At 42.6% G+C, this 14,563-nt stretch overlaps 1 protein-coding gene across 1 annotated transcript in view; it reads left to right on the plus strand.

Moving 5' to 3' along the window:
* The window catches only part of ARHGAP10 (Rho GTPase activating protein 10), a 133,101-nt gene that overhangs the window by 15,812 nt on the left and 102,726 nt on the right, over positions 1 to 14,563 (plus strand). Inside the window, exons 6-8 of the mRNA XM_019534330.1 lie at positions 4,832 to 4,961; positions 9,413 to 9,519; positions 11,094 to 11,188. Coding sequence (XP_019389875.1) covers positions 4,832 to 4,961; positions 9,413 to 9,519; positions 11,094 to 11,188 — 332 coding nt within the window. The remainder of the gene's footprint in view (positions 1 to 4,831; positions 4,962 to 9,412; positions 9,520 to 11,093; positions 11,189 to 14,563) is intronic.

Consider the following 14,563-nt stretch of genomic DNA (forward strand, 5'->3'; position numbering starts at 1 on the left):
ACCTGGGGCACCCTTTAAGCTTTATAAGCTACCCATCGCCAAGAAAAGTGTTGCCTTACGTCCACCACTTAAACCTGGTGGCACTGGCAACCTGCACTTTCTGCAAAGAGGAGGTGCAGAAGACTTTTCCGTATTTTCATGGACTATCCCCTCCCTCCTGGCTGCAGCTCCCCTTTGCTGCCCTCAGCACTATTTGGCATGCTGGATTTGGACTCTTCTGAGATTATATATCTCTTCACTGTCCCGTACTGAGCAGCCAGGGGGAGCATGATCTTCCTGGCTGATTTCCTGCTGGGCCAGGCCAAGATGGCAAGCCTAAAAGCTGCAGAAACCAGTTTTCGGGGCTGGCTCCAATGATGCTCTCCAACTTTTCTGGTTTGGGTACGTCACACTTGAATTTGAAATTTCACTTTGAAACAAAACAGGGACCAGTTTGTCTCATGTTGGGTCATTGATGGGACCTTCTGCAAGGAAGAAGATGGATAGTTGGTCCCACATGTGTCATCATCAGCAGTCCTTCAATTTGAGGATGATCTCTACCACAGCTTATTGACGGGTCTTCAAATGACTTGAGAGTTCAATCTTTGAGCTACAGACCCATCTGCAGAAGTTGCAGGTCTTTTCACAGAGGAGAGTAGGCTGCAGGCTGAGATTCCTTTCCTTTTCCTTTCTCTGCTTTGAAGGCATGGTACTTTACCTGAGAACTGGCTGCCACTTGGTTGAGGTTGTGGCACCATTGGAATGGGTTGGGAGCCAGCTTCTCCTAACTCTCAATGTTGGCATCCATTTCCTTGACATATGCTTTCAATGTATCCTTGTAGTGTTTCTCTAGTCACTGAAAGATCTCAGGTCATTACTAAGCTGGGAGCAAATCACTGATTTTGGGAGCTGAGAGTCAAGCATCCACACGGTGCCCAGTTCAGTGAAGTTGGTGATCAGGATCACCAACTCCAATGTTGGTAACATTGGCTTTAGCTAGGATACTGGTGTCCATTGTGGGGTGATCTTCCCATTTAATGTGGTGGATTTTCCAGAGGCATCTTGATACCTCTCCAGGCTCTTGAAATGACGATGATAGGTCACCTGCATTTTGTATTCATACAGGAGGGTGGGGATGAAGACTGCATTGTACCCCTGGATCTTGGTGTCTTTCTGGAGATCATGATCACAATTTCCTGAAGGAGGTGCTTGTGCATCAAATTCTGTGCACTGTTCACTTTGAGAGATGGGGCTACCAAATGTTTGACTACCATTAGGGTTTTTTCCTCGATGCAAATTTTGGAGCGTGTGATAGAGCATTTCAGTCTTCTCAATGCTGAGAGAGAGGCCCGAATTTCAGTAGACTTCTCTGAAAAGATCCAGTGTGATCTGGAGGTTTTATTCCGTGTGTGCAGGGGTGGCACAGTTGTTGGAATATTGAAGGCCAATGGTAGTTATTTTGAATACTTTGGTCTCTGAGCAAAAGCAACCCAGATTGAAGAGCTCTCCATCCATTCAGTGTTCAATGCCAATTCTGGAAGGAAGGCAGTCCTTAATGAGATGTAAGATGACTGTCAAAAAATGGAGAATGGGGTTGGGGCAATGATGTATCCTTCTTTGATCCCAGTTCCAATGCCAAATGGATCCATGTCCAATCTGCTACATAGAGTGGTTGCAGTTATCTAATTGTTGAACAGCCCCAGGACCTTGATGCCCTTTTTAGGACATCCACATCTGGCCAATATTTTCCACAAGGCTTCACGATCAGTGAAGGCCATATATATGTCCTGATGTTGTTTCCGACACCTGTCTTGAACCTGGCAGGCAATAAATATTATGCCAGTAGTCCTACAGGATGGTCTGAAACCACACTGAGATTCTGGCAGGACTTCTTCAGCAAGAGGTAGAAGACAGTTCAGGAGGATGCAGGCAAGGATTTTGCCTGCTGTGGAAAGGAAGGTGATACCTTGATAGTTCCCACACACAATTTTATCTCCTTTCATAAATATAGTCATGATGTTGACATTCCTCAGATCCCCCAGGGATCTCTTTGTCCTGGGGGATCCAAATTCGAGCAATAAATTCACGAAGTCTCGGTACCAGTTCCTTACCACCAGCCTTATAGGTTTCAGCATCCAGTCCAGTAGATTTAATGTTTTTGGTTTTCTTGATGGCATGCCAGACTTCTAGAATAGGAGCATTGGAGAGGGATCTGCTTTCAGAGTGTCAGGGGATGGATGGACACAACTGTGGTATCTGTCACAGTTGACTCATGGTTCAAGAATGCCTCAAAGTGCTTTTTCCATCTAGCTTGGATAGATTCATTGTCTTTGAGGAATGTAGAGCCAGCCTGCAATTGTAAAAAAGTAGGACCATGGGAAATTGGGCTGTAGATAGCTTTTGTTGCCTGGAAAAATCTATGCATAACATGTTTGTTAGCATAGACCTGGATCTCCTTGGCTTTGTTTTGTTACTACTGACTTTTGATTTCTGGATTCTCTGTTGAGCTTCAGCTTTGAGGAGCTGATATGCCACTTTATTCTGCTGAGATGGTGTCATTTTGCCAAGTAGAAGGAGCCTTTCTCTTCTAGTCAAGGAGGGCTTGGATCTCAGTGTCACTTACATCGACCTGATCTTGTTGTTGACAAGTGGTGTAACCAATGGATTCAGCACAGGCCAGATTGATGGCCTGTAAGGCTGTAATGGTGGCCAGAGCTTCACTGTAAGGGTGGCCAGAGCCTGGAATAGGCTTCCCAGAGAGGTGGTGCTCTCACCTTCCCTGGAAATCTTCAAGAGGAGACTGGACAGGCACCTGGCTGGGGTCTTATGTCCCCTGCCACCCCCAGTGCTCCTTCCTGCTCATGGGGGGGGGGCGGACTTGATGATCTGTCTAGGTCCCTTCCGACTCATTGATTCTATGATTCTATGGTGTTTTCATACCTCTTCCAGAGTTCCTCAATGCTGCCTTCATTTGTGGATAGGGCAGAAAGCTTTACATGGAGACACTGTTGGCAATCCTTACAGACATTTGTGTCTTGAAGAGATTTGGTGTTGAGTCCTTCATGTGGCATGTGGCTTTTGGCTGTTTGTTGTTTCAGAGCAAGGTGGATGTTCATAATGGATCTGACAAGATGGGAATCTGTCCAACAGTCATTGGTTCCTCACATGACTTGCATGATATGGACATCCATTTCATCACAGGCTCTGACAATAACATAATCCAGGAAGTGCCAGTGCTTAGGGTGAGGGTGTCTCCAGCTGTTCTTGTATTTGTCACTGTCTGGAGATGGTGTTTGTGATGACAAGACCATGCCTATGCATTTGCTCAGGTGAAGGATGCCATTTGAACATGCTGGTTCCATGGGCAATTGGCTAGCTTGTATAATAAAGGTTTAAAAATTCTCCCTCTGCCCTGTTTCTCTCTCCCCTCTCCTCCCCCATCTCTCTCTCTTCCCATCTCTTTTCCACTGTCCTCCCTATCTTGCCTTCACTCTTGTCCCCTCTCTGTTCTTTGTATACACTGCAGAGTGGACAGTACTGTAGCAGTTGCAACCTTCCTTTACAATAGGTGTAGATGCTGAGGAGAGAGTAGAACCAGAAAATAATTATGATGCGAATTCTAAAGGCTGACCTAGCAGGAACTTGATCATTAGGGCTTGATTTCCATAGGCTCATTGAAAGCCAGTGTGCCATATCAGTACAAGTAACATTTATTTCAAGCATAAATCTGGAATCTGCATATCTGGCTAGTCAAGTGCATGTTGTAACTGGCCTTGTGCATGCTTTGTTTAGATGTACAATATTTTTTTGTGTATATAGCTGGAGGTCTTTTTGAAAAATCAGACCAAGTGCAAGTAGTCTGACTGAATATTACAAAAAGGTGGCTTTTGACATGCAGTGAATCATATGAACATACAACTGCCATTCTTGCCCTTACCCAAATTATGAAATGGAAGCTGTATGCCCAAGTGAATAGCTTGGTAAATTCCCCATTTACAAATTCAGTAGGTTGATTTGTATGTCTGATTTGCTTAAACAAACAGGCATACAGTAAAAGCATGTATTTTGTGGCATAGTTATTTATTGGATGAATGGCAGTTCTTGATAGACAGTGGACATTATAATCAGAGGTGTTCACTCAAAACAACAAACTCTCATTGTTTTGCTAGAGTGTAATGAATTAGTTTAGTCACGTATGACTCCTAGTGTGATGTGATTTGTTTTCTGGCTGTTGTTAATATTCTGAATAAAAGCTGCTGTTGCTTATGGACTTGGGAGAGTGGTTCTGAAGGGTAGTAGGAGGGAAGAAATGGACTGAGTTGTTAAAATATAGTAAAAAGATTTCTGTACTCTTTCATGTCATACCAAGATGTCTGGCACTGTGGGCAGTCACAGAATATGCAGGAATAGGTGATGACCTACTTATACATTCTCCCTAGTAACTACTGAAAGCGTCACCTTTTCTGACCTGAAAGCATGCTATTTATCAAGCTAACATTTATAGCACATATGTTGCCTATGGATCCAACATGTTCAAATGCAGGCTCAGCCATGAGATGGTCATTGCTTACTGTTCCATCTGCTCTTTCCCTAAAATAGAACAACAGATTCTTTAGAGACCTGTTCCTGTTAGATCTCCTGGCTCCCTTCTCACAGTTATTGCAGCTATTGCCTAAAATACACTTTGTCTTTTGAAGAATACTCCAAGAACAGAGGTTGCTGGAAACCACAAACCAACTTTAATCATCCTCCCATTTTCTCATCAATCGTTGCAACTTCCTCTTTCTGTCAAAAAAAATAGTTGTTTCCTCTGCTACTGCTTTTCTCAGTGGGTTTTTTTTTTTAATTGTAGACAAGAAATCGTTTTGAAGGAACGAGGTCGGAGGTAGAGGAACTCATGAACAAAATCAAGCGAAATCCTCAGGAACATAAGAGAGCTGATCAGTTTACAATGGAAGGCTACCTTTATGTTCAGGAGAAAAGTAAGATATATTTCTAATTTATTTATATTCTGGTGCTGCCCCAAATACACACGGTGCACAAATGCAATCGCACATTGTCCCATACAGATACAATTTCTTCTGAACGAGCTGTCTATTTTAAGAAAAGTACATTGTTGTAATTCACAATATTCTAATCTTATTATATGTTACCCTTATTATAATGTTAATATCATACTTTAATACATAATGTTGTGCTTTTCATGTGGTTATCTCAGAGCTCTATATAATCATCAAGTAAGCAGATTGCTGTTAGGTAGGAAACCTGTAACATTCCTACCTTCCAGATGAAGAATCTGTGAGGTGAGGAATGCTCTTGTGATTTTTCCAGAGTTATACTGAGTGGCCAGACTAAACAAGTATAGCACCAACTCTCAAATCACTGTGTACTAAATGTTTTATTAAAGGTAAAACCCATTATAAAAACACCTGTTAAAAGAAAAAAAAAAAAAATATATATATATATATATATATAAAAAATTGGATTTAGTGGTGTGTTTGTCTACTGTATAACTACTGTAACTTAAAGGAAGAATTAATATCTACTAATATAACTAGCAACCTCCATTTCATCATCCCCAAAATAAAGATGCTAAGGTAATATTTATTAAACAAAATCATTGCTTAAACAAAGCATGCACGTGTTATGAAACTACTGATACAACTATATATTTGTCCTGATTTTTTCAGAACTGCTGAGCATTTTAATATTTGTGGAAAACCAGGCCAGTTTAGGTTGAGTCACTTCATAGTTTACTTACGTATTTTAATTAATTGTGATCAGTGCTGGATAAAACAGGCCTACATGTTGAACAGATGATAGCATGAATCTTGATATACTAATATGTCGTGTATTTAAAAGATGTGATTTTCATGCCAACTTACTTTTATAAGTTTTTCAATATAGTTGAAGAAAGTAGTGATATTAACCTTTGACAACTTGCTGCGAATTCAAACCTGGTTTTTAAATCATTCAAATTTTATATATTTTTTAGTTTTAAAGGTCTGTGCACTCTTAAAAAATGTGTCTATGTTTAAAATCACAAACCTCTCAAATGTGTTCTGTGCATTGTATATTTTCATTCCTTTTTTCCTGTCCATAAATAAATATAAACATTTTGGCATCTTTGTGTCAATGTTTGCACAATAATACAAACTGCTGAAACTACTAAGATGTGGTTTTTTTTTATTTTATGATAAGTTGGAAAGCATGAGGAACTACATAGGAACTTTTAAGGGAGCTGGGGAATCTTAGAGAGCTAGGGTTTCCAACAGCCATATTTTTTCTAGTGTCCCCTTTATGTAGACCACACATCTTATGTTAGTCCTGGGAAAAACATTATATTCAACTGTATTTTGCATGAAAATGTCATTTTATATAATACATAAGCAGGTCTAGAATAATTTTAAAAAATCAATATTTCAGGTCTTATCTGGTGGAACAACATACTTAAAAAAAAAAAAAAAAAATCCAGAATGAAATTTTTAATCAAGATTCTCACAAATACTTTGTTTTTGAATTAATATTATTATTCTATCTCAAGTTTGAAATAGAAAAAAGTAAAAAAAATCCTAAACTCTGATCCAGTCTCAGAAAAATTGAGCTCTACTTGCTTCCAACATTAGTACCTTGAGATCCTGGTGATTTTTGAGGTCTTGCACTCAGAGCTGACCCTATGGGTGTGTGGGGCTTGGGGCATATCAGCTTGTGCGGGACCTGTGCAGGAGGGAGTGTGGCAAGCAGCTGGAGCAGGAAGCCGGTGGCGCGCAGTGACTGTGCAGAGAGTGGTGGTGCTCGTGGCACATGCCAATGGCATGGGGCCTGTATGGCACTGTCCGTGGGGGCCCCCAAAGCACAGAGCCCAGGTTAGTTGCCCTGATTTGCGCCCTCCCCCCCGCCACACACACACTGCCAAGGATGGCTCTACTTACACTTTACTGAACTTTTCCTTTCTGAGTTCCTGTGGGGGGCATTTTTTTTGGTTGGATATACAATAGGCAGTACTTCTGAGGCACATGAGTGGCAGCTATTCACATGCACATATGGGTTGCTCTCCTAACAAGATTAGAGTCTAGGGGAAGTGTGGATACCTTGAAGTAGACCATCAACTTTTAGCAGGACAAGCTCCTGAGTGCTGGCAGCAAAGGAATATGTCAGTAGCAGTTCCTGTTGACTCGATTGGCAACCTTTTTTCATGAGTTACAAGGGGCAGTAGTTGGTCAAATATGGTGCTTTATGCTTCTGCTTGGCCAGTCATACTTCTGAATTTTGCAGCAGTGGTTCTGTTTGGGAAATATAGTGGCTGCTTACGGGAGATGGGTATATCCACCTTTATATCCAATTCAAGCTAAAGGTGTGACAACTCTGAGTGAAGAGACTACCGTTCATCTTGCCAACTCCTGAAAACTGGAGTCCAAGCTTTAACAGTTAATATTATCTTGCAGATTCCAGCTGCTTGTAATGGAGCATAAAGCAAGTTGGTTTTTATAAATAACTTAGTTTTACATTAATATCTATATGTATATCTTATATCTTATAGCACCATTAGTGCTTCAAGTTCTACATTGTGTCTTGGTCTGAGTTTGGCTCTGTTCACAATTGCAGGCACCAGAATCCAGAATTTAAATTCTAGATTTATAGCCCCTACTGATTTAGAGCTTCCAGGATTTGTCAAAGATACTGCATCACAGTAAAAGGTTTGGAGATGACAAAAGCATGAATACTTTTAGTGTGGCGTATGTTACATGTAAAGGTCCCAACAAACCTTGCAGAAAATGCTAGGTAACTAGGAGTCATGTTAAAGTATCCTGGTGTGCATTTGACTTACTGAGCTAAATTACATAAAGTGGAAATGCCTATGAAAACAAATATGCTGTACTATATAAATAAATAAATAAGTGTTCTGCTTTAGGTTACTTTAAAATTATTTTTGGTGTCCTTTAATCTAATATTCATATAGGAACTGCAGTTCTTATCCATCATTCTGGGAAGATAGCACTCCTCCACATATTTGGATAATCAGACATCTGTCTGACTGATCTCACTGGACTCTTCACTGAAAGTAGTTGTAGGGATAACAGTCTTTTTCTAGCAGTAATGATGGAAATGACCCTTTTATAGAGATCTTTTCCTTTGAATTACAAAGAATAAAATGCAGCATACATCACTAAACAGAATACTACCCAGAAGTAGGTGTGCACTGATACATCAGTCCAATATTGGATCAGTACCGATATAAAGAAAACTGTCTGTATCAGATAGCTGCCCAGTGGGGATGACAGTTTGGCCAATAAATGCTCATGCTGCACACAGCTGCAGCACAGTATTCAGGCAGCAAAGAGCAGAGCTGGCAGTGTGGAGAGAGAGCTGCCTCCAGCTAGTAAGTCCAGTGTGGTGGAAGGGGAGTGGGGAAGGAAGGGGCATTGGTGGGGGGGGCAGATCAATGCCCCCTGTGGTGAGTGAGGGAGCAGGGGCAGGCACTGCCCAGGCGGGAGGGGGCAGAGCTGTGGCTTGGCAGTGGGTGGGGGAAGGAGGTGGCTCATGCTGCTGCTTGCACCCTGGGAGGACATAATTTGGGCAGGGGGGTGCTTCCTGGATCTGCATGGCAGGGGTCGGGCTGCAGCCAGGGCTACGCAGGGCTCTTCTCAGAGGGGGCTAGGCTCGGAGCAGGCGTCGGCAGTGCTGGGAGGATGCTTCATCCACCCCAGATTTCACTGCTGCTCTGCTCCCAGTACCATCGCTGCCAGCCACCCAGCACAGCCCTGGTTCTTCCAACCATGTGGGTGGAGGCAGGGCCTTGAGCTGGGGCTGTGCTGGGCAGCTGGTGGTGGTGGCGCTGGAAGCAGAGTGGCAGCAAAATTTGGGGTGGATGCAGCATCCTCCCCGCACTGCTGGTGCCCGCTTCGAGTCTAGCTACCGCCGAGAAGAGCCTCGCGCAGCCTCAGCTGCAGCCCACCCTGCCCCACGCAGATCTGGGGGCACACCTCCCTGCCTCAGGGTGTAAGCAGCAGTGGGAGCTGCCTCCCCCCACCACAAGCCATGGCTCCAGCCCCCTGCCCTGCCTGAGCAGTGCCTGCCCCTGCCTGCTCGCGCACCGCAGGGGGCATTCATCTGCCCCCCACCCACCCCTTCCCTCCCTCCTCTCCTTCCACCACATGGACTTACCAGTTGGAGGGGGTTGTATCAGAAATTGTATCAGTGTGCCTCCTTAAATATTGGCTATTGGTATCAGCCCCAAAAATTTCTATCAGTGCACCCCTACCCAGAAGTTAATATTTTATTGTGCTTCATCATTGGCTGACTTCGGGTATATTAATGTAGTATTTCTTTATAAATCTAATAGTATACAAAGTATACTCTTGCTAGAAACTGACAAAGGGCAACAAACTATCTGAAGCAAGAGAACCAAATTAATGTTTCCGTTTCGTTCAAGGACCTGCCCCATTTGGCTCCAGTTGGGTAAAACACTACTGCACATATAAGAAACAGACAAAAACATTCAGCATGATCCCATTTGAACACAGGTCGGGAGGGAAAGCAGTAAGTATATTTCACTTTTACTTTTTTCATGCCATGTATCTAAATGAGAGAATGTGCCAGATAAGATATATCAAATATCTCTTTTTCATCCAATTTACACTCTGCCCTTTCAGGATATTAAACTAAAATAATGGAATGGTTTAGTAGATAAGAATTTTGTAGAAATTTCAGTTGCTTGCTTCTAAAAGAACAGCGTCTATAAGAGGTAGAATACACCTCTCTCTGTCTTTTTAGTATCTAGCTTGCACTGTGGGGATTTAATTTGTTAAAGTATGACTTAAGAAAATACAGTAAACTTGGGAGATTCTCCTTTATACTCTCCATCCGTATTCTTCTTGCAATGCAGCTGTATGGGAGAGTTGGAAGAGAGCCTGGTTAGGAATCCTTTAAATCCTTTTCATATTGGCATCATAATTTGCACTGAAAATCTTAATATACACTTTCCCTGATAGCCTTGATATTCAGGGCTAAAGAGTCTGGATGCTGAATGCCTCAGTTCCTGTGGAAGTGATTGGAAATTGAGGGTGCTCAGCATGTTGCAGGATCAGGCTTGAAATGGTTAAATGAAGAAGCAGAAGAAAAAATAGAAGACAGAAGAGGCATTTATATCTTCTGGTCAATCTTAGAGTTCAAATGCTGTTTCTTACCCTGTCTTTTAAGTGTAATTTTAAAAGTTTCTCACAATGGGGTTTGTTGGGGGGATCATATTTGAGTGTTCTTGATAGAAAGGAGATTGTGTGCATAATCCCTCCTGAAATATTTTTATTTTCATTTTGCTTATATGGCTCTTGGGTAAAACTTTCAAAATTGCTCAGCTGACTTCAGAACCAAGTTCTACTGTAAGGCAATAGCACTTCTGGTCCTTAGTCATTTTAGAGGCTTTCAGATATTTTCACACTAGTTTAATGCAATTGCATTAAGTCCTCCTAGATGAAACAATGAAATCTATAGGTATGGATGCACAGAAAAAGCAACATTGCTAAAATGAAATAGCTGCATGTTATGGTGAAAGCCAATGCTTATAGGGAGCAGTTTACTTTGAGTTACTCACAGGTTAGTTAAGGTATTTAGTCTTTGGGTACTGTAAGGGTGGGTGGACAGTTTATTATCTGAATATACAGAGGCTTGTTTTGAAGGGAAGGCATACCCTACGAGGCAAATTTCAGAATATCAGAACTCCCTTATATTGCTTTAAACACTATAAAGTAGAATTTGGAATATTACTATTTTGACAAAAATAGTACAGTGACAGTCTTTTACAGAAAATTTATCCTGATGATATCATTGTTGGAAAATAGTAATTCTTTTTATTAAGATGTTTAAACTCCCATATTTTAAAACAAAAAGTTCTATATTTGCTGCACCTGCAATCTGTAAAATAACCTTGAGATTTCTGCAGTACTATGTACTGATTTGCAGCTGTAACAATTCTATTGCATTTGTCAGTTCCAATCCAGCTTTTGCTATTATTTTAATACAGGTTATCATATTTAGTTTGCATCAGTGGCTTGCTGACTCTTTGGATTTCAGTTTAGCTCTACTATCAGGCATATAATAATCTCTCTTATTTACAGGGTGATTTGGAAGCCTTCTTTCTTACCTACTGTACCAAAAGAAATACAGATACTATAGATAGACGTTTCTGTTTTGACATGGAAGCTGCAGACAGGTAAGCTGGTGAAATGTACTGAACAAGTAGTCAGAGGAAATGTCAGTACAAGTTTTCAGAATTTATATTCTGCCTTCAGATAGGACCAACTCCTTAACACTGATGCATGATTGAATGTATTGAAGTGGAGACTTCTCTCCCTGTATGTCTGCTGTCAGTAACAGTCCCACTTGTCACTAGTTAATATGCAGTGTCTCTCTTGTATATTTTTTCTTTTATTAATCCCCACGACGGACAAAAAACATGTAATACACTGGCGGTCCCTAGGAAAGTTTGCTTTTTTACTCTTACCTCTGTGCACTTCCATGAGTTTGGAAAAACCCAGAGATACTAGGAACTTTTTAAAAATCTGAGAAGAATTGTTTTTTTAAATGCCACTTTGCTTTTTTCCTTTCCCTTCCCTGTCACTCTGTTATCTCTTCTCATGAAGTGGCGCTGATGACCTGCCTGTTCTTATGCATAATCTCTTCCTTTTTGCCATCTCAAAAAAAGGTCAAAGAGGTTCTAAAGTTTTTCTGATGTCACCCCTTTGCAGCTACTGGCTTCTGACCCATTTAGTTTACTCCCTCTTCTCACCAGTTAGACATTCCAGAATATCACTTAATTGGTTTTTTAAGATTTAAAACATTTCATTTTTATAATGTGTTCAGTGTTTTCAATTCACTATATACAATGGTGGTGATTTTCTGAGATTATGCTGGTATGTACTATGCACATCAGTGAAAAAGACCAGTTCATGTGAGAGGCCAAGACATGAAAATGCCTGCCTGAAGCATCTGAGTTTTTCATCATCCCTTTCCCAGGTAGTAACACTGAAGAGGCTTTCACTGAGCTAATAACACTCTGAGAACCCTTTTTCTTTAACAGCCTCTCACTCTTCTGTGGTGCATGCTGCTGATCCAGTCACTCATTGAGGTAAATCTCAATTTCTGCTGAGAGGAAGCATCCAAACACTTCTCTTGATGCTTGATTTTGAGAGGTAGTATGAGCCAGGCCTACTCAACTTTGCTGGATTCCAGGGCCCCGAATGACTGTGAAAATTGCTCATCAAGTCCCACTCCTCTCTCAACTTAGCACATCCCCAGGCATTACATCCTACTTCATCCTCTGGGAAGTCTTCCTCTTTTTCCCCATCCTGGGATTTCTTCCATTGCAGCCTCCATCTAGCAAGTTCCTTCCCTTTGTTGTCACTGGGAACAGCACCATTCCCAATGCCTAGGAATTCTGACATCTAAAGCTGCCCAGCTAGAACCAAACTCCTTTCTCTTCTATAGTCCTAAGGAAGCAAAGCAAGTTTCACAATCGGCCAGAACTGTAGTGATGCTTTCCTGATACCCTTTTGGAATTGGGCTCACAAAGAACCATCCTGAGCTGAACTGTGTCTTGAGCCAGTGTGATTGCGAGACTAGTTTCTGTAGCTAATGGCACACGATGGAGTGAGGTGACTGGCATCATCTCCAGCTGCCTCTGATTCCCCAGCCTAAACAGTCCAAATAACCACTTGAAGATTGGTTGACTGGAGGCAATATTCAACATTAGTCCAGAATGAGGCTCAAGCACTCATGACTTTGAGGGGAAAAAAAAGAAAGAAAAAGGCAGAGGACAGAGAGTTGGCATTTTCATTGCATTGGCAGGGCTTGGTTAAAATATCTTACTACAGATTTGACTCTGTCCTCTGCCTTTTCTTCTTATTCAGCATTGTGTTCAGTCTGTGCAATAAATCCAGTCTAGAATGCATCAATTGATTTTTATTTCTCCCCCACCCCCCATTCCCTCCCACATGTTATGACTGGAAGCATATCTTCCTCTAGCCCTTGCTTGTCAGCTCTTTGTGCTTGGCAGTGTTCAACACAGGAAAGTTAATTGAGATAGAGATAATTGAGATGTGTTTGGTTGTGCCTGCAAGACAATTCACATTCTTCTGCCCTCTTTAAAAAATGGAATCTGACCAGTCTACCTCTCCTGGTATAGAGGTGTATCCCCTTGTGGTTAGATACCATGCTGCCTGCTCAGTAAAGGCATTGCCTGAAATGGAAGTGTCCAGCTGACGTAGGTGAGCGGCAGCACCCTTAGGTTCATAAATATCAGTCTGGATAGCATAGCCCCATATGGCTTAGACTCTCTCTTCCCTAAAATATGTCCGAAAGACTGACCACTGGTCATGGATTTTATGTAGGAGCTGGCAACCTTTAACAAGCCACAGGCCTTAACAACCCTGCTCTGATCTGATGCAGGTTGGGTGGCAGCAACACTGAGGCCTGGGGGAATGCATGAAGGGGTCAGGCAGCTGGGAATAGTGCCTTCAGTGCTGCTGCTTCTCCCTGTCCCCACCCACCTCCCAGCTGCAGTGCAGCTTCCCAGTGGCTAGAACAGTGGTTCCCAACCTTTTTTTTTACCATGGCCCGGCAGGAGTAGGACAGAGTGTGCAGAGCTAGCTGCCTCCCTCCCAGGGCTCCCCCATCACTTGGCTTTAACCCCAGAAGCTCAGATGTGACCCTGGAAGCCGCTCAGCTGGGTGGATGGACGGGGCTCCAAGCGGGGGGCTCGTGCCATGACCCTGCAGGCAGCCCGCCTCAGCCCGCTGGTTGGGAACCTCTCGGCTAGAGGATGCAACCATGCCACAGCCAGGGAGAAGGGGGCTAGAGGAAATGGTGACAGTGTGGGTGTGGACTCAAGCTGCCCAGCCCTAGTGCAGTTCCACTCTGCCCTCTTTGTCTAACTCTAGGGTGCACAGAGGCATAGGTACCCTCTATCTTCATGAACCTCATGTTGCCAAGCCCTAGTTTTATGGATCCCAGTGGCTTTCCTGGCAGGAAGAGTGAGTCTAGAATCTAAGGCAAGTATCTCAATGGAGAATGTTTAGCCTTGCCAATAAGCTGACATCAGTTTACACTTCCCAGGATCTTGTAACAAGGAAGTGACATCCATTTTTCTTTTATAGAGACAAGTGAGATTTGTCCATTTTTCCTCAGAATTCAAAGTACTCAGGGCTGTGGGTTTTGTGGAATTCAGAACTGGCTCAATCAAATAGCAAACAGCTGTTGGGATTTCTTACCTAATGTCTTTTTTTCATATTTGGCACTTTTGACTCTCCAGTGTGCACAAAATAAGAATGGTTCTGTGGTGTGGGAATCATTTAATGCAGGCCTGTCCTGCTTCTCAGTGGTCGGGGCTGCACCCCGTGCAAGCCACGCTGGGAGGAGGCTGCATCCTGTGCTGGCTGCAGTGGTCCAGTCTAAGGGCCTCTCCACAGCTGCATAGAATGCATGGGCAGTCCCCTTCCCTGCTTCATCCTACATACAGGCAATCTCTCGTTCCCCTCCCCACCACCCCCATCTCTCCCCTTGTTCCAGCAAGCAGTCATTATACTGTGTA

Source organism: Crocodylus porosus, unplaced genomic scaffold (assembly GCF_001723895.1).
Source record: "Crocodylus porosus isolate Cpor-Errol unplaced genomic scaffold, CroPor_comp1, whole genome shotgun sequence".
NCBI classification, from domain to species: Eukaryota; Metazoa; Chordata; order Crocodylia; family Crocodylidae; genus Crocodylus; species Crocodylus porosus.